This window comes from Rana temporaria, chromosome 2 (assembly GCF_905171775.1).
Source record: "Rana temporaria chromosome 2, aRanTem1.1, whole genome shotgun sequence".
NCBI classification, from domain to species: domain Eukaryota; kingdom Metazoa; phylum Chordata; class Amphibia; order Anura; family Ranidae; genus Rana; species Rana temporaria.
In genome coordinates this window covers 229698295-229716637 of record NC_053490.1, presented here as the reverse complement: position 1 = coordinate 229716637, position 18343 = coordinate 229698295, and the positions used below count along the sequence as shown (strand labels likewise).

At 40.2% G+C, this 18343-nt stretch overlaps 1 protein-coding gene across 1 annotated transcript in view; it reads right to left on the bottom strand.

The window, feature by feature from the left end:
• The window catches only part of EGFL6 (EGF like domain multiple 6), a 99558-nt gene that overhangs the window by 19732 nt on the left and 61483 nt on the right, over nucleotides 1-18343 (bottom strand). The window contains exons 5-8 of the mRNA XM_040336519.1: nucleotides 14916-15035; nucleotides 10955-11089; nucleotides 9662-9784; nucleotides 4271-4612 (exon numbers count right to left, since the gene is read on the bottom strand). Coding sequence (XP_040192453.1) covers nucleotides 4271-4612; nucleotides 9662-9784; nucleotides 10955-11089; nucleotides 14916-15035 — 720 coding nt within the window. The remainder of the gene's footprint in view (nucleotides 1-4270; nucleotides 4613-9661; nucleotides 9785-10954; nucleotides 11090-14915; nucleotides 15036-18343) is intronic.

The following is an 18343-nucleotide window of genomic DNA, read 5'->3' as shown; positions in this document are numbered from 1 at the left end:
TGTCCCAGAAGATGACAGGGCCATTCAGGAAGCGCCCCACGACTCATGCATGCACAGTAGGAAACTGTCAGTGAAGCCTGAAGGCTTTACTGCTGATTTCCCTTAGTTAAAATGGCGGCGACTGCACCCAATCCGATGGACAGATTGGCCACGGGGGGCCGACATCGCAGGCTCCCTGGACAGGTAGGCGTCCTTATTAAAAGTCAGCAGCTACAGTGTTTGTAGCTGCTGACTTTAAAAATAAATAAATAAATTCCAGTCCCCCTGCCCCAAAGCACCCCTCATGTTGAGGCATGTGGCCTGGTATGGATTTTGGGAGGGCCCCCACACAGTTTTTTAATTTTTTTATTTTGAGATTGGGTTCTAGTTAAAAATACATACCAGGCTCCCCCAATATCCACAGACCCTTATTCAAGCATGCAGCCAGGAAAGGGGTGAGTGCTTTGGGGCAGGGGGCTCTGCGCCCCCACCCCAAAATACCTTGTCCTCATGTTTATGGGGACAAGGGGTTGGGTTGTCAGGGTCTGCAGGTGGGGGGCTTATTGGAATCTGGAAGCCCTCTTTAACAAGGGCCCCCAGATCCCGCCCCCCATGTGAATGAGTATCTGGTACATAGTACCCCTACCCATTCACCAAAAAAATGATAAAAACACAGAGACCATTTTTGACAAATCCTTTATTAAAAAATAAAAAACAGTGTCCCCCAATGTAGATCCCTCATCAATCATGCCGCCAACCTGAAGAAAACTAAAAAGGAAAAAAAATTGCTCTCTCGCCGACACAGAGATGCTATGCCTACTGCAGGATTCTCCGTTTGACAGTTCTTTTATAGAGACTGGGCGGAAACCACCTGTCTACGTCACCTGGTGGCACCACCCCCTTCTGACATCACGGACCGGTGCATGCTGGGCCTGTGACGTCAGAAGGGGAAAAGTTCTTCAATGTTTACAACAGAGGCATAGACATCTCAGCTAATTTCTATAGAGAGCAGAATCTTAGCAGGCTGCCATTCCTCTTATGTAAACACACAACAGGTGTTTCTAAGTTGTTTAACATGAGGGAGGGTAAAACATATCTTACGCCATGTTTAATTTAACATTAAATTGTTTGTTTGGACCAAGCTGGTCCTAATGAACTATTTCCTTCACTGATAAATGCACAAGCTATCAGCACTGTATGAACTGTATGTACTATACAGAGCGGTATTTCCATAGTTCCATAGTGGTATGACCAGCTTGGTCCAAAGCGAACTATTTTAGATTTTACTAAAAGATGGAGTTAAGTTTTATTGTCTGTACCCAGTTTTCCAACTTTGGCAAATATTAGTAAAACTATACATATCATTGCAACTACGTAGTGTATCTGGGTGAATTATACTTTTTTTTTTTTCAAAATAAATTTGTACTTTATTTGGTGGAAAATAGTAATAGATATCTCCCGATTTTTTTTTATTGTCAAAATAATACCCATAATAGTAAAAAAAGATATATATATATATATATATTTTCTTAAATTTAGCTATATATTTTTTTCAATTACCATGACCTACCACCAGAAAAATTAAAAAAAAATATTCCACCCCTGGCATTTGTGGCAATACCACATATGCGTATTATATTTATTGTTTGTACCTGTATTAGGGCCAAGAAAAAATAATGAACCTTTGGGGTGAATTAGAGCGGAGACTGCGAGCCAGGTCTTCTCGTCCAGCATCAGTGCCTGGCCTCAAAAATGTGCTTCTGGAAGAATGGTCAAATATTCCCATAGACAGACACACTCCTAAACCTTGTGGACAGCCTTCCTAGGAGAGTTGAAGCGGTTATAGCTGCAAATGGTGAGCCAACTCAATATTGAACCTTATGGACTAAGACTTGGTTGCCAATAAAGCTCATGTGCGTGTAAATGCAGGCGTCCCAATACTTTTGACAATACAGTGTATGTGTGAGGCTGGTAATAATAGTTTAAAACAGACTAAAACCTACCTTAACATATTTGTTGTGAATTGTGAGAATGGATTCCTTCAAAGTACAAGCAGCTAGAAGGTCAGTTATGGATTTTTCAAAGCCAATTTACTGCTTGTTAAGAATACATGAAATGTTTCATGTCTGCAGTCTGGGCACATGTGCAATTTAAGGTTTCAAATGTCTTATTTTGATATACAGTATTCTTTATTCATTTACAAAATTCAGTTGAATTTAAATTAAAAAATGCAAATATACTGTATGTTTAAAACCAGCAACTTTGAACTATTGTATATTACATTTGTATCTTCATTATTTGCAGTCAGTAGATGGAGAGCACTGTGTGGGCTCTGTGCTATGTAAAGAGTATTTTCTTTAGAGCTACCGTGGTACAAATAGACCTGTCTATCAATGGGAACAGTTACACATAGCTATTAGCTACCAACAAAGTAAGCAACCATTGCTGAACTTGGTTATTAGAAAGCTCAACATTATTAACAAACTGAGTATTATAGAGGCAGCTTGTAAAGGTTTATTTGTTTAAATAAATAATTAAAAATTGTGTAACATTTATAAAAAAAATGCATTTAACCACAAATAATTATTGTTTCTCTTTAAGGTTATAACTGTGTACTTTGAGTGAGGTTTGATATGGATCAGGCTGTGATTATGTATGGTGACTACAATGGTATATCGGTTAGCAACTTGTTTACTCAACTGTAGTTAAAGAATTGGGTATATGTCAGGGCTCAAGTCCTGCAGGAACGCGTGGGAACAGAGTTCCTGAACTTTTTTCACAGCAGGAACGCAGTTCCCTTTGCAGGACTAGAGCAGCCAAGAGCAGCCGAGCCGCCCGAGCCAATCCTTCACTAAGCGGCGATGCCCAGCTCGAGTCACTGTCAGGAGCAGGCGAACCTTAGTAATCCTTTGTTACTGGCCGCTTCCTGTATATGGATTCATCGAGTAGTGTGCGGGTATTCTGTCACTTCCTCGATGCTGCAATGTCTCCTGGGAGATTTTGTCATTGTTCCCGTATCGAAGAAGTGACGGAATACCCGCACACTACCCGATGAATCCACATACAGGAAGCGGCCAGTAACATAAAGGATTACTAAGGTTCGCCTGCTCCTGACAGTGACTCGAGCTGGGCATCGCCGCTTAGTGAAGGATTGGCTCGGCTGCTCTTGGCTGCTCTAGTCCTGCAAGGTACAGTAATTATGTGGTTTAGTAATTATGCATATGAGCGTATCATTTTTTATTTTTTTTGGTGGGGGAGTGAATCTTGGGTGGGAGTTCCCTCACTTTTTTCCCCAGGACTTGACCCCTGGTATATGTGATTGTATGACTTTATTATTATTTTATTTTTTATGATTGAACTTGATGGACTTGTGTTTTTTTTCAACCTGACTAACTATGTAACTATGTACTCCTGTGGTAAGGGTTAGTAGTATATAACCCCTCCCATGTTACTTCACCACATCCTTTTTTTCATGTGAGCCCAGTATCCATCTATGGTGAGCTAATATTTTCAAATGGAGGAGGCTCATTTTCGTAGGACTTCTTCCATCAAATGCTGAAAAGCATGGAAAAGTATTCAAACATTTACATGCCTCCAGCCATGAAGATAGAAGACTGTGGGGGAGATTTAGTACAATTAGAGCAATCAGAATCTGGTGCAGCTGTGCACGGTAGCCGATCGGCTTCTAATGTCAGTTTGTTCAATTAAGCTTTGACAGTAAAACCTGGAAGCCGATTGGTTTCCATGAAGAGCTGCACCAGATTTTGCATGCTCCAGTATTAGTAAATCTCCCCCTGTTAAGCCTCCTACACACGACCGAGGAACTCAACGGGCGAAACACATCGTTTTCCTTGTCGAGTTCCTTGTCAGGCTGTCGAGGAACTCGACAAGCCAATTTTCTCCATTCCCGTCAAGGAAATAAAGAACATGCTCTCTTTTTGGCTCGTCGAGTTTCTCGACAGTTTCCTTGACGAAAATGTACACACGACCGGTTTCCTCAGCAAAAAAATATCTCCCAGCAAGTTTCTTGCTAGTTTTTGCCTAGAAACTCGGTCGTGTGTACGAGGCCTGACTGGGGTGCTATGCATGTATCTAAGAAGGGTTGCATGTCCCTTTCTTTATAATGTTTAGATAAACTGTTTAGAAATTTGAGTTCAAAATAAATATTAGATACTGGTGGATTTGAATCCATCTGATAGGATAGTAGGAGTGGGCTGGGTGACGGAACTGAGTTTTCCATTTTTGATTATTCACTCATATCTTTAATCAAATACAGTAAAATAGAACTCACCAAACACATCCCCTCTCAGTGTTTTCTTTTGTCCAATTGTATTTTCATAGACATCATCATCATCAACATCATCCTCTTCTTCATCTTCATTGTCATCTTGGTCTTCCTCCTCTTCCTCATATTCCTCCTCCGCTTTGTTTGTGTTTCCTATGTAGACTCCATCCACATAGTCATATGGCTGCAAGCGTGTTTTTGGAGATGGTGTCACAACCAATTCAGGTATTAGATTCTTTATGTCTTCAATTCTCTTTAGGCTGTTCTTATGTGCCAACAGTTTCTTTATTGTGTCTTTTGCACTTCCAACTATTTTAGGTCCTTCTTTCACAGGTTTATCTGGAACAGCTATAATGGAACCAAAGAGTTGTTCATTTGCAGATTCAATCTCAAATATATTTTAACAATGTATGAATGCTTTTGTATACATAAATACTTATATGGATGGACACTAATTACATACAAATATTTGCCTTGTGTTAAGCATTAAAAGCTGCATATGCCAAAGGAAAACCACAACTAAATTCTCAATTCAGCCATCAACACAATGAAAGCTTTCCTACTGGTTTGCTACCTACCATGATTGACATGCTCTACACTGCAACCTTTGAGAAGTAATTCCTTCTTCATTACAGTTCATTACCATGCACTGAGCACAACTGAGAGATTTACAAAGATTGAATAGTACATTATTATCTAGTGTTATTGTTTAGCCTGTACTAGGGTATGACAATTTTAGATCCCCAAACGCAAGATGGGACGTTAAGATCAATATTCAAATGTAAAACAACTAACTTAATGAAAAAAGTGTTTTTGATACTTTTTGGAGTAGATACAAGTAGGAATCTGGAACATGTTTCATATACTTGGGGTTAAGCAAACCTCAGGTTTCACACAGGGGGACACCACAGACTGCACCTCAGGAACAAAAGGAGATGAATATTACTTTATTGTATACGGCACTGGTCTTTAAACTTTGGCCCTCCATTTGTTCAGGAACTACAATTCCCATCATGCCTAGTCATGTCTGTGAATGCCAGGGTTTTACAATACCTCATGGAATGTGTAGTTCAGCAACAGCTGGAGGGCCATAGTTTGAAGATCCCTGGTATACAGGGCCAGGACAAGGGTTGGGTAGGAGGGACGGCTGCCCTGGGCACAATGGTTTATCGCAGGGATTTGGGCCCCCTGTCCCCAACCCTAAGAGAAGAGGGGCGCAGTTTGACATCTTTGCCATAGGCGCTGTATGGCCTTGTCCCGGCACTGATTGTGTACCATCTTCATTGCCTCCTAAATCAATTGGGTGAAATTTTCCTTTGAAATGTTCACTGCAGCAGGGGCTTGGCATAGGTAATCAGATGTGCTTGGCATAGGTAGCTTAGTACAAACTGACAGCCATTCAGGCCAAAGAACAGTTGCAATAATATCTGAACATTATTTATATACCGTAGTTATATTATTATAAGCATTCAAGATTTCATTCGATGTTTATCATGTTGTCACATGAAAACAAATACTACGCCGAATCAAGCTCTTTGATCATTTTCATTTTGTTAAAGGAAACATAGGTTACACATTCTTGACGTGACTCCTGTATGTTGATACATAAGCTAAATCAAACATACCACACATTAACTTTTCTGGAGCACAAGAATGTGCAGCCACTGCCAAATCACTGACAGCGATCTGCAGTCCAAACATCTGTTATTTATTTAGATGGTAGGATAACTGATATAGTGTTGTATTATGTGTATTATTCATTTTTTTTATTATTATTATTACTGTGTGCATGAAAAAACATGCAATACCCTGATTAGAAGGTAGAATTAGCCTGTTAAAAGCATGAAGATTGTACCTACGAAGTAACCATATAAGCATACAGAATATTTGTGTTTGCCCATTAAACATGGTATGTTTTACCAATAGAAAATAATGCCTAGTGGTGCTTTATTTCTAACTTGTTTACATACCCCTTCAGTTTAGGTTATTGCTAATGTACAAGAACCATGTCACACGTGTCTACTGTATATGGAGTCAAACACTCACATTTACTTAAATATTTATTCATCTGAACAATTTGACAAATGCTCCCAGGCCTCTAATTCCTAACTATGTGATACAATATATGGATCAAAGGCAGACCCAAGCCATGAATTACAAAGCCGTATAGAGTCAACCAAGTACAAACCACTCTATTCCACGGAGATATAAATTTAGCCCTTTGTGAAGGATTAGATGTTTACTGCTTTCAGACATAAATAATTGCAGTGCGACATAGTAATTTCTTAGCTCTTTAAACAAGCACTTTTTTACATTTAAAACCTAATATTTATTCTTCCATCAATGAGTTTTCATCTATTACTAGCCATACATAGTGGGGTTGATTTACTACAACTAACGAGTGCAAAATCTGGTGCAGCTCTGCATAGAAACCAATCAGCTTCCAGGTTTTTTGTCAAAGCTTAATTGAACAAGCTGAAGTTTGAAGCTGATTGGCTACCGTGCACAGCTGCACCAGATTTTGCACTCTCCAGTTTTAGTGAATCAACCTCAATGTTCCCTATTACTGAAAACATAAAGACACTGGGATTGATTTACTAAAGTGGAGTCTATATTTACGCTGCACTCTAAAGTGAATGCAAGGGAATAAAGTGAAGCCATGTTCACTTTTTATACATAATCATATTAAAGAAAAAAGACAGGATTTTATTCTAGGGCATGATTGGGTATACCAAGTGAATACCGTTTAATCTTATTCAGCAGCATTAACTTTGCAAAGTGAACATTCAAAAGCAGCCTCTGCTCATTTAGTAAATCAACTCTATTATCCTCAGATTTATGATACACTGAAGGTGGGAAAGGAAAAGGTTTTTTAAATTAAAGTAGCTGTAAAGGCTGATGTTTTTTACCTGCATTCTATGCATGAAGGTAACCCCCCCCAGTTCCCCTCCAGCACCCTAATTATTACCTGACCCGATCTCGATCCAGTGATGTGCACAAGAGCAGCTGCTGTCCTGGCTCACTACTTCCTCATTGGCTCAGAGACAGCAGCAGGAGTCATTGCCGCCCACTGCTGTCAATCAAAGCCAGGGAAGAGGTATACTGGCTGGGCAGGGCTCGGGAGTTTGTACGAGTGCCCCCATAGCAAGTGGCTTGCTATGTGGACACTTGGCAAGGGAGAGGAGCCCAGAGCACTGGCAGGTGCCCGAGAAGAGGTGGCTTGGGGCTGCTTTGTGCAAAACCATTGCACAGAGCAGGTAAGTATGAAACATTTGTGTTGAAGTATGAAAAAAAAATGAGCCAACCAGGAATGACGGTAGTCTTCAATCCTGGCCAGGTTCAAATGCTGTGCCAGTGAAAAGGGGTAGACTGGTGAAAGGAGCAGGCTAGAGGTGTAATAGTATGGCGTGGCTGTGTAAAAATGCTGGAGGCAGAGTATCTGTATCAGCGAGTGAGACCCCTGAGAAAAAGTTGTGTTCTCAGTGGGGGTCCTCCTTTCTTCTGCCCCCCGTAGCCTGCTATTAGACCAAGTGATGACACTGCCCATCACTCCTGTTGTTGAGGCAGCAAACTCCCTAAGCCCCCCCCCCCCCACATAAAAACATTGATCCCATGGCACATGGCCCTTCTGTCCTCCTAACCCCCTTCTTTGTCCTGGCCCTGATAGGACTATAAGGAAGTTAAAACAAATGTAAATTCTATTGGGTCTGTTATTTAGAACTTCATTGGAAAAATGAAAAAATAAATCTGACTGTTCACTTCATTTTTAGAGAACTTTTTAGTTTTCATAGGTTTACATACTTTTGATACATAAGAACATTAAAATAAACGTTATTTATGGTAATTATTGAGTTAAGTCATAAATCACTCCTGTCACCTTGGCAGAGATCCTTCAGTTACATATGCAATGACTAAATGTTGTACTGTTTTACATCAATCTCCTGGAAGTTAGAACTGGAAAAGTTTAGCGTTCAGGAAACTGATATTTAAATTGTATATTTCATGTATGAGACTTAAGTGACTTTAGTTTGGCTTCTATTTATTTAGTATAAATAATCTAAAGTTAAAAAGCAATCTTATGTGATGGTTGGATACACTGACATTTTTAATTTAATCCGATAGATCAATTTGGTTAGTGGCAATTTAGGTTTATGGCACCAATGTACAAAATAGATGACCAGATTTTAAACAGTTATGACCAAAGCTGAACAAACTGTATTTTTATCCTCCCAAAAGTTTTAGTTTGCCTTCCAGTCACTGGTATATAATGTCAAAAAACCAAGGTGATGCAAGGACCAAAATGTCTAATGTATGCAGCAATCATAAGTTGGTTAAATACACTTTGAAGAGCAACAATCAAACCAGGCTTAAGAATGTGTTTCCCTGGTAAGTCCTTAGATCTTTTTATGTCAATTTGAATCTACAGCTCACCTTAATTGACAAGCTTAGTTCAGGTGTCCTCAGATCTTTTGATTTCATTCTATAGTTCACCTTAATAGACAAACTTAATTGACCCTGTTACTCATACTATTATCTTTAAGGATATTTGTAAAGATCATTCCATTGTGTAGTGCATTCTAGAGTGATGACTTCATACTTCTGTTCACGTTACATCTCTAGTCTAATGGTAAAATATAAAAGTATGCACAGATGTGGGGGACTGCAAGGAATGTCTATCTGCACTCAGAGCCAAAGTATATACCGTATCTTTCAGTAGCAGAGGCTTATAGGTGTATTTCAGTTGTCATTACTGTAACAGACCAATTTCACAACCCACTCTAAAAGGTACAAGGATATATTCTTCTAAACATTATCCTATCCCTTTGATTAAAATCTGGGCTTAGTCAATGAACTCTTGTAAATGCTTTGCTTACACGCCAATTTATTTGGCCAGAAGAGAAGCTTAGAAGCAGAGTATATCGCCCTTTATGAAGTGGGTTATATTATGTCTGTTGTAAAATTGATGTAGTGCAGTGTTACCAAACTCTGTTTATCAAGTACCAATAATAGGTCACATTTTAAAGATTTTTAGAAAAACACAGAAATGTATTCATTTTTAGTAGACACACTTTAAAGTAATACACTTTATTTACTTCACCTTATTTTTATGAAGAAAGTCTGGACACATGGACTTTTACTGGTACAGAAGGCTAGGCTTTGCAAACACAAAGTAAAGTAATAATTTTACACTCTTCTAAGATGTAAAGCTCTTAAAATATTTGATACTCCAATATTGCAATTTAAAAAATACAAAGAATAAATGGTAATGTTACATAAGTTATAGGGTGCTTACGAGTTACAAAAAAGGTTTATAATTAAACTCTATACTGTCCTATATTCTTTTGAGGAAAGTAAAGTACATGGTAACATATGAAATTCATTGCTATGTGAACCTACCGGAACACTGGTATCCACTACCCTTGTATCCTTGTTTACATCGACATTTATAGGAGCCTGGGGTATTGAGGCAATCACTGTGAGGGCTGCACTTATGATTCTTCATCAAACACTCATTTATATCTGTGAGATAAGAAACAAGTTAAAGGCCACAGACATGAAATAAACAAAGACCAGTCCACTGAACAAACTCAATAGACAACCCAGTGTTCTATCAAGAAGTGCCCGCTATCGAATAGTGCCCGGGATGAACTGCACAAGCGCCGTACATAACAGCACAACAACTGAGTTTATGATCAGCTGTTGTATTGGCTAGATGGCACCTGTGCACAATAGGCGTCTGAAGACATTTTTTAGTCAGATTGTGCCTCGCGCTGATGAGGCACGCTTATGTATGTGAGGGGCGGATTTTTACATGAAGGGGGCGGATTTTTCAATGATGGGCAGTGCTGCAAAGATGGGGGCAACATTTTTAACGATGACCAAAGAAATCTGCAAAACAAATCTTTATCCGCTATAGAAAAAGCAGCCCTTTAGTTGAGTAAACACGCCCCACAAGCGTCCAGGAAGAATAGCAGATAAAGATGTGTTTTGCAGATTTCTTTGGCCATCGTTAAAAAATTTACGGAAGTTAATCGGCTGCTGGTTTTCCAGCATGCTCGTCCGACAGAATCTGGCCAAATGGCCTACTTCTATTTGCATAGAAAATTTCAGTGGGTGGGTCCAGTGGTTATGGCAGGAGGATTTATGTTAATTCAGCACTGTGCACATCCTAAAGTATCAAATCATTAAAGCTTATTTTAACTGAAGTTAATATTTAAAGTATTATTGATTTCATATTGATGATCTTATATGTCATAGCAAATACAGTGCAATACAAGACAGACAGATCACTTTGCTGATTAGCCAGAAAACTTTTTTTTATAGCAAAGCGGTGAAATTCAGCAGTATTTATTGGGAATTATATGAGATAAAGTATTCTATAGTATAGGCCCATAAAAGTCAAATTCCAGACCTAACCTTCCTTTTTAGAGTGTATTGCTGTATGTGTTCCCCCATTTCTTGACTTGCCAGCCATGGTCACCAAGAGAGGCACAGACACCAATAAAAACCTGACGCAGTTTTTAATCCTTTACTGTTTCACTAAAAAAAAATGTTTTATTGTTGTCCATTTCTACATTAAAGAGGTTTCTCCTCACTTACTGTCCCAGTGACTAGCAGAGATTCTAACCTTTTCCCCTAATCCAAAATTAGAAAATAATTAAACATTAACATTTTTTTTTGTATTCTTACCTACACAGTCATATCTTCCATTCACATACTTTAAATCATAACCATTTTGGCACTTGCAAAAATAGCTTCCAAAAGTGTTCACACATCTTCTGTTAAAAGGACAAGTTACTTTTCCAACTGCACATTCGTCAATATCTACAACAAAAAATATATAATTTTGTTAATTCTGGTTATGATACAAAATGCCATTTAGTCTGCTACATACAGTATTTAAAGGGAAGCGCACACTATATTTTCTCCTGCTTTCCATTGTACTCAACTTATTAATATAAAACTGAAGGACTAAATTGCAAATTGCTGGAATTCCTGTGACACTGACCTTTCTTTGACTCCAATTCATTTTTTCCTAGCATCATAAATGCTGCTTAGTGCAATGCCATAGCTGTGTTAAATCACTGCCAACAAATTGATTGCCCTAATAGAGGTGTTTTTGAAGCTTACCTCCAAAAATAGTACATACTTAGGATTCCTGTCAGCGTCACTAAGGGTCTGTGTTGATGGCCCTTTGTTTGCATCAGAATTGATTCTCTTCCTATACAAGTCAATACCAGCACAAATTCAGCATGGTTTAGCTTAGATGGACTTCAAATGTGGTCAGAAGGTGGTCAACTGCAAGTCAAATATACCTGTCAATGAACCCTGGAGGATCTCAAAATCTTTTTAAATGGATCTCAAACCAAAGTGGAATTTGCCTGAAAGAAAGCTGCATCTGCTCAATGACACAACGCCGTAGCAACACGGAGCCACACTTGGGATTGCATCACTGGATCCTGGAAGAGGTTACTTACCTTGTCCCCGGGTTCCCGCGATGTAGTCCCGCTGTGTACGGCTTCCGGATCTTCCGCCCGATGCACTGTGTGCCCTGGCTTCCGTTCCCTGCGAGCGTTGCGACGCAGGGGGTGGAACCAGCGGCAAATTCAAATAGTATAAAGCACAACACACAGATACATTGTAATCCTATTGGATTACATTACTAAATAAAATAAAATTTACCTTAGTTTGCCCCCCCCCCCCCCCCAGTGCTTTCTCCAGTGCCCTTGCCTGCAGTTTTACTGTACTTTCTGTCTGGAAACTACAGAACGACCATGGCATCAAAAAAGCACGCCTCCACCTCAAAAGCAGTTTATGACCTGCCTTGAAAACAGTGACAGCGATACAGATTCGCTTGCAGAATTGAGTGATAGCGATTTGTGGGGAAGTTCGTCATCAGACACAGAAAGCGATTTCAGCGATGATCCTGCGACTGTGCGAAGTGATGTGTGGATTTGGTGCGCCCCCAAGATTCCCGTTTACTGGAGCACCTGATATCAAAGTAAAGGTTGAAGATGACAACCCCTTGGCATATCTCCAACTCTTTTTGACCGATGAGATTATTGAAAAAATTGTTATGGAGACAAATCGGTACCAGGAGCAACAAGCTGCTATGCATCAGAGGTTTTCAAGAAGCAGAAAGTGGGAGACAGTGACCAAAGAGGACATCTGGAATTTTCTGGGCCTAATAATTCTTCAGGGAGTGGTGGGGAAACCCCTGCAGAAGTGGTATTGGACAACCAACAAATTACTAACCATTCCTTTTTTTGTCACGGTCATGTTGGAGTACAAATTTTCTCTGATAATGAAGTATTTGCACTTTAAAAATAATAAAGAATTTGATGAGACTACGCACCCGGCACCAAAACTCAAAAAGATTTGGGAGGTATAGCAAATTATTCAGAAAATTTTCCAGCAGACCTATGTACCAAATAGAGACATCAGTATCAACGAAAGTCTAATGGCCTACAAAGCTGGATACAGTATATGGTGTCAAAGAGAGCACAATTTGGCAAAAAATCATTCATGCTATGTGAATCGAGCACTGGGTACATATGGAATTCGACTGCTGAGCTCTGATGAAGAGGCCTCTGTTGCCTTGAAACGCGTCAGCCGGCAGTGACACACCTCTTTCCCCCCTATCCGGGAGTGTGGCTCGAGGGGTATTCATCATCATATCGTTGTTGACAAGCCCTTTATACCATTTCGTTTGTGAGTAGTTATATTTTATCTTATCTATATATTAAATTGTCAACAGTAATACACTAGGCTGGTGCGCCTTTCTTTTTCTTCTTTTTGACATATGGAATTCGGTCCTATACACCGGGAAAGGAACCAAATTCAACAAAAGATTCAGTAATTATGGAATGGCAATCTCTTCAGTTCTTACTTTGATTGAGCCATTGCTGAATCAGGGCTACTGTGTAACTACAGACAATTTTTACACTTCTCCAGAACTCTATAAGTTCCTTCTACAGAACAAGATGAATGCATATGGGACCGTTAGGGCTAACCGGCGTGACATGCCGCCAACCTTTGGCAATAAAAGGCTCAAGGCAGGATAAATAGTTGCCTGGCAGAAAGGCAAAATGATGGCACTGAGATGGCGTGACAAAGAAGATCTCTACTGTCATGGTACACACCAAAGGTGGAAAAGACGTAATGAAGCCACAAGTCGTGATGGATTACAACAACACCATGGGAGGTGTTGACAGAGCTGACCAGGCAATGACATTTTATCCAGCGATGAGAAAACAACAAAAAAAAAAAATACAAAAAATCTTCAGGTATCTTCTCGGACAGTGCTTGTGGAATGCATTCATTCTGCAAAAAAAAAAGTGACAGGCCTATGGTTCATGCGGACTTTGTTTGAAAAGTTGCTAAACTTATATTTCTCAAGCACCAAACACCAACGGCTGTAAACAGATCTGGACGTCGTGCTGCTGGCGTTGTGAACCCGGAACGCATGACTGGTCGTCACTTTATGGACTGCATTCCACCAATGGAAAATAAGTCAGCACCCACAAGAATGTGTGTGGTTTGCTGCTCTAAGCATGATGACACTGGAAGGAAAATCATAAAAGAAACCAGGTTCTTTTGCCCTGATTGTGACGTCGGACTTTGTGCTGTGCCATGTTTCAAAATTTACCATACCTGGGATGTTTACTGATTTTTTGCTTTTGTGTTTCAAATTTTATGATACCGGAGATGACTACTAGACTCTGGTTTGGACAGATTTAAGTGAGTTATTCCTAAAAATTATAGGCCTACAATATAAAATGCCAAATTTCCATGCAAAATAATTGTACTTCTTTCTGCATCTAAAATCTGACATAATCATACCGCCAGGGAGGTTAATGAAGGCCACAAATCTACTATTACAATCATTCAATGGGACTAAACTGATCAAACTGGATAAAAACTGCAAGTCAAAGAAACTCAATTTGGTCAACTTATTGAGCACTTGGGCATATTCAACTTCGCCAAGCTAAATGGCCATGGGATAATTTTGTCGATAGCTTCTAACCATTTGAATAAATATCTGCATGTGAGTTGAAGAACCTATCGTACTTCAGGAGGATTAAATTATTACAATGGACTGCAAAGTATGTAATAATGCCATGGTGTTGATTTACTATAACTGTAGAATGCAAAATCTGGTGCAGAAATCAATCAGCTTCCAGATTTTTTTGTTGTCAAAGCTTAATTGAACATGCAGAAGTTAGAAGCTGATTGGTTTCTCTGCCGAGCTGCACCTATTGTACACTCTCCAGTTTTAGTAAATCTATCCCTATGTGTTGCATCGCTTGATATTTTAATCGATGATGACTTGTTTGCACACACTTGTACATTTGTACACTTGTACTTGCACATCACTACATGTTTGACTACCATAAGAATCAGATCACTGGCTACAGGTTCAGTTTTAATTCTAATCAACAAGAAAGAATAATAAAAAACTGGAGGCTTTCATTGTTGAAGTATTTTGGTTAGTAATAGTTTGTATGTAGCAAGTTATACAACTATTTTTGAATGTGCTACTTATAAATGAGCTATGCAGTACATCGCTTTTTTCAGGTTTTATGTTCATTTGGCATAAATGGTTCAATTCTGCGGAGAGCTGAAATCTGAAAGCTATATCTTAACGCACCTATACAATTTCTTCCATCTGGTCCCAGCTGCAGTCCACTAGATGGGCATGAACATCGCACCTCCCCCTTGACTTCTTCACAGCCATACTGGCAGTTTGCCATTGCACAATTTCTGGAGTCTGAGAAACAAGATTAATAGCACACGGTTTAAATTATGGCTGTTATTACTTTACTCATGTCTTCTTTTTTTTTTTTTTTTTTTTTTTTTTTTTTTTTTTTTTTTTTTTTTTTTTTTTTTTTAAAGTGTATTTTGTGCGTGTGCTCGAGAGAGGAGCTGGACTGCAGGAGTTGGGAGTAGGCAGGCCTCCCCCAGAGGCAATCTGCCACCTTTCTCCATGCCCCGGGTGGCAATGGCGGGTGTGTGAGGGGGTCCTCCCACACAGCCCGCCCTACCTGCTCCGCTTTGAAGCCCAACGGGGCAGAGGGACTCCCTATAAGGGAGTGAGAGGATTAGCCCGCTCAACCAGCCCCATTAGTCCTTCGCCTCTCTTTAGAGACCGCGTGGTCAATGTGCGTGTGTTAACCCAATTTAGAGTGCGTGTGTAGGTGTGGTGGTTTTTGTGGGAGGGGGGTGGGCGTACTAAGCACAGGCTTACCTTGCATAGCACACCCACCGGGAGCCGGGCTGAGACCACCAAACTCAATTCACATGAAGCCGAGACCGGGATCCGAACCTCTAGCTGCAGAGGTGAATGGCTTGTCAGCGCAGTGCCAATCGCGTTGAGCCACCGCAGCTCCTCTCTACTCATGTCTTCTCATCAGCAACAACGAGAAAATTGGATACCTTCAGTGGGACCCAGTAAAAATTACCTTTATGAATGTTTCATAAAATATTACATCTGGAAAGGACTGTTTTTTGTTATGTTCATTAAAGCAAAGGCACATGCTTTTCAGCATTCTCTACTCACAGTAGCTGTATTTAGAGCACTATGAAGTTTTAACAGCATATATATCAATAAACATTTACTTCACTTTCAGCTTTTTTATGCAATCTCTTCACCGCACACTTGGCTGACAACTCTAATGACTACATTGCTGAGGTTTTTCTCTACTATTTGCTCCATACATAAATCCTTCCAAATTAGTTAAAGTTTTCTCCAAGTGTCCTTGTTACCTCCCAACATTCAAAAATATAACTTGGGACTGCAAAAGCTCCATTTCATATACCGTTACCAGACTTATGTAACAAAGGTGCAGCGATATAGTCAAAGGTAAAAAAGATTGGATAAAGAACCAATCTCTCAGTTTCTAATCACTCTCTGCTCACCCACTGACAAATAATTTCCCAAATACTGGCATTGTCATATCTGGGCAATGACATCACCTGTATCCTTGATCCCTCTGTTATGTTTGGCTTTCAGTCAGGGAATCTTCTCAGAAAACAACTAAATAGGGTCAGTGATACAAGATTGTGTGGGAAGCTGTCATGCCACATTCTGAGGATTAGTGTACCTCTGTAGGCTAGCTCAGAGCTGGTCTTAAAGCAGAACAAAACTCCTGAATATACTCATCTACACCCTCCAATGATGCAGCCATCACATCTCTCACCAGCCACTGTCATCTTTCCCTTTTGGTTTTTGGGTTCTTGATTGGCCAGTTGATGGTCATATCATCTCATTCATTTGCATTCAATAAAATATTGGCGATTTGGCAGGCAAGTGTGTATTATTGAAAAAGAAGCATAACATGTCTCTTCTGCAATAAACAGCTGCCTGCTCACAGTTTTGGACAAGCTAGGTTTAGTTCCACCACTCTAAAGTGATAATGTGTTTGTTTAAAATAAAAAAGATGTAAAGTCCCATACACACTATCAGTTTTCCTGCTGGTTTTCTCTTCAGGTTTACCAAAACCATGTAGTACAAGGACCTGCCTGATTGCATTCAAATTGAAACGCTTAAGGTTTGACCTCATATTAGATGGTTTTCGTAAACCTAAAGAGAAAACCATCAGGAAAACTAATAGTGTGTATGGGGCTTTACACGTACCTGCTCTGTGCAATGGTATTGAACAGAGTGGTCCCTTACTTCATATTTTGGAGGCTCCTCCTCTTCTCTGCCATGTGCTAAGGGAGGCACCTGTGCAGACACACTCCCGAGTGGGGCTGTGTGTGTCCATAGAGACAAACAGTGTGGCTTGGCCATGTCCTCCACACCCTCCTCACAGGATTCGACTGACAGCAGGAAGAGACTATGGCTCCCTGCTGCTCTCAGAGTCTCCTGTGAGAAGTGGAGACTCTTAAGAGACTTGTGTATAAAGCTGGCTCTACACTGATCAAAATTTGGCTGGTTCAGCAGTGCTAGGCTGAATTTTGATCAGCGTGTATCTGTCCCCACTTGACAGAAGTCGAGACCCTCTGATTGACTTTTGTTGAAGGGACAAGCAGAAAATGTTCTCTCCATTAGCGCCTGCAGCCACAAATCAGTGTATTCTGACAGCTGCTGATGCAGCTGACACAATATGAAGTCCCAGTGGGGTTGATTTCTCCATACACCTTATTTAGGCTAAGATCAAGTGTAGTATCTGTCCTTTTCAGTGTCCAGTAGGGGTACTGTGCTGTCATTCTTGCTTATTGAGAGCTGTAATGGCTGGCTACACAGTATCCCTGTTAGTATGATGGAGGCTCTGAAGGCTATAACCTGCTGGAACAGAAACCGGGGCACCCACAGGCAGTTGGGGCATGGAAGTAATTCCCCTGGGAAAACTGGATGGGCCCAGTTCCTCCTGGTTTAAATGGATCTACCTTGTCTGGCCATAGGTTGGTGAAGTCAGAGTGTCCGCAGTGTCTGTGGCCCCTGGGAGTGGCCACTCTAGGGGTGCTCTTAGTAACACTGTGGAACCTCACGGTGTATACAGGCACATGGTCACAGCACCAAAGCTCAGGTCTCGGTAGTCGGCTTCAGCTGGCCATGAGAAGAGGGGTCCGCCAGGCCTTTTGGCTAGGCAGACCAAGTCGTACTCTATATCCTTGTCAGGAGCCTTGCACTTTGGGGTATCAGGGAGAGGTCCTACCCCTTAAGTGCATTTTTTAGTGTGTGTATACACATGCACATTTTGTATGCTTAAATGTTTTTGTTTTTAATTTTCGCTGCGGATTAAAAAAAAAGAATAGTGTGCCTGTAGGGAAAAAAAAACTGTATATGGCCAGCTTCTCTCTGGGCATGTACTCTCTACTGTGCAAAGTCTTTTCTCATTTAGATGATGTATTACAAATAGCTGTGAGGCAAATGGGCATTTTCCCATACCAACCACAACATCAAACTAAAATAAAGATTGTGAAGGAGTGCTCCATAATGGTTTTCTTTGTATATATACCGCATGTTACAAAAATGTAAGGACTAAGGTGGTCAGCATATTTGCTAACTATATTAAATGTTTTCATTATTGCTTGCATGGTTTTTGTAAGCTATGGTAAGAATTTAAATATATT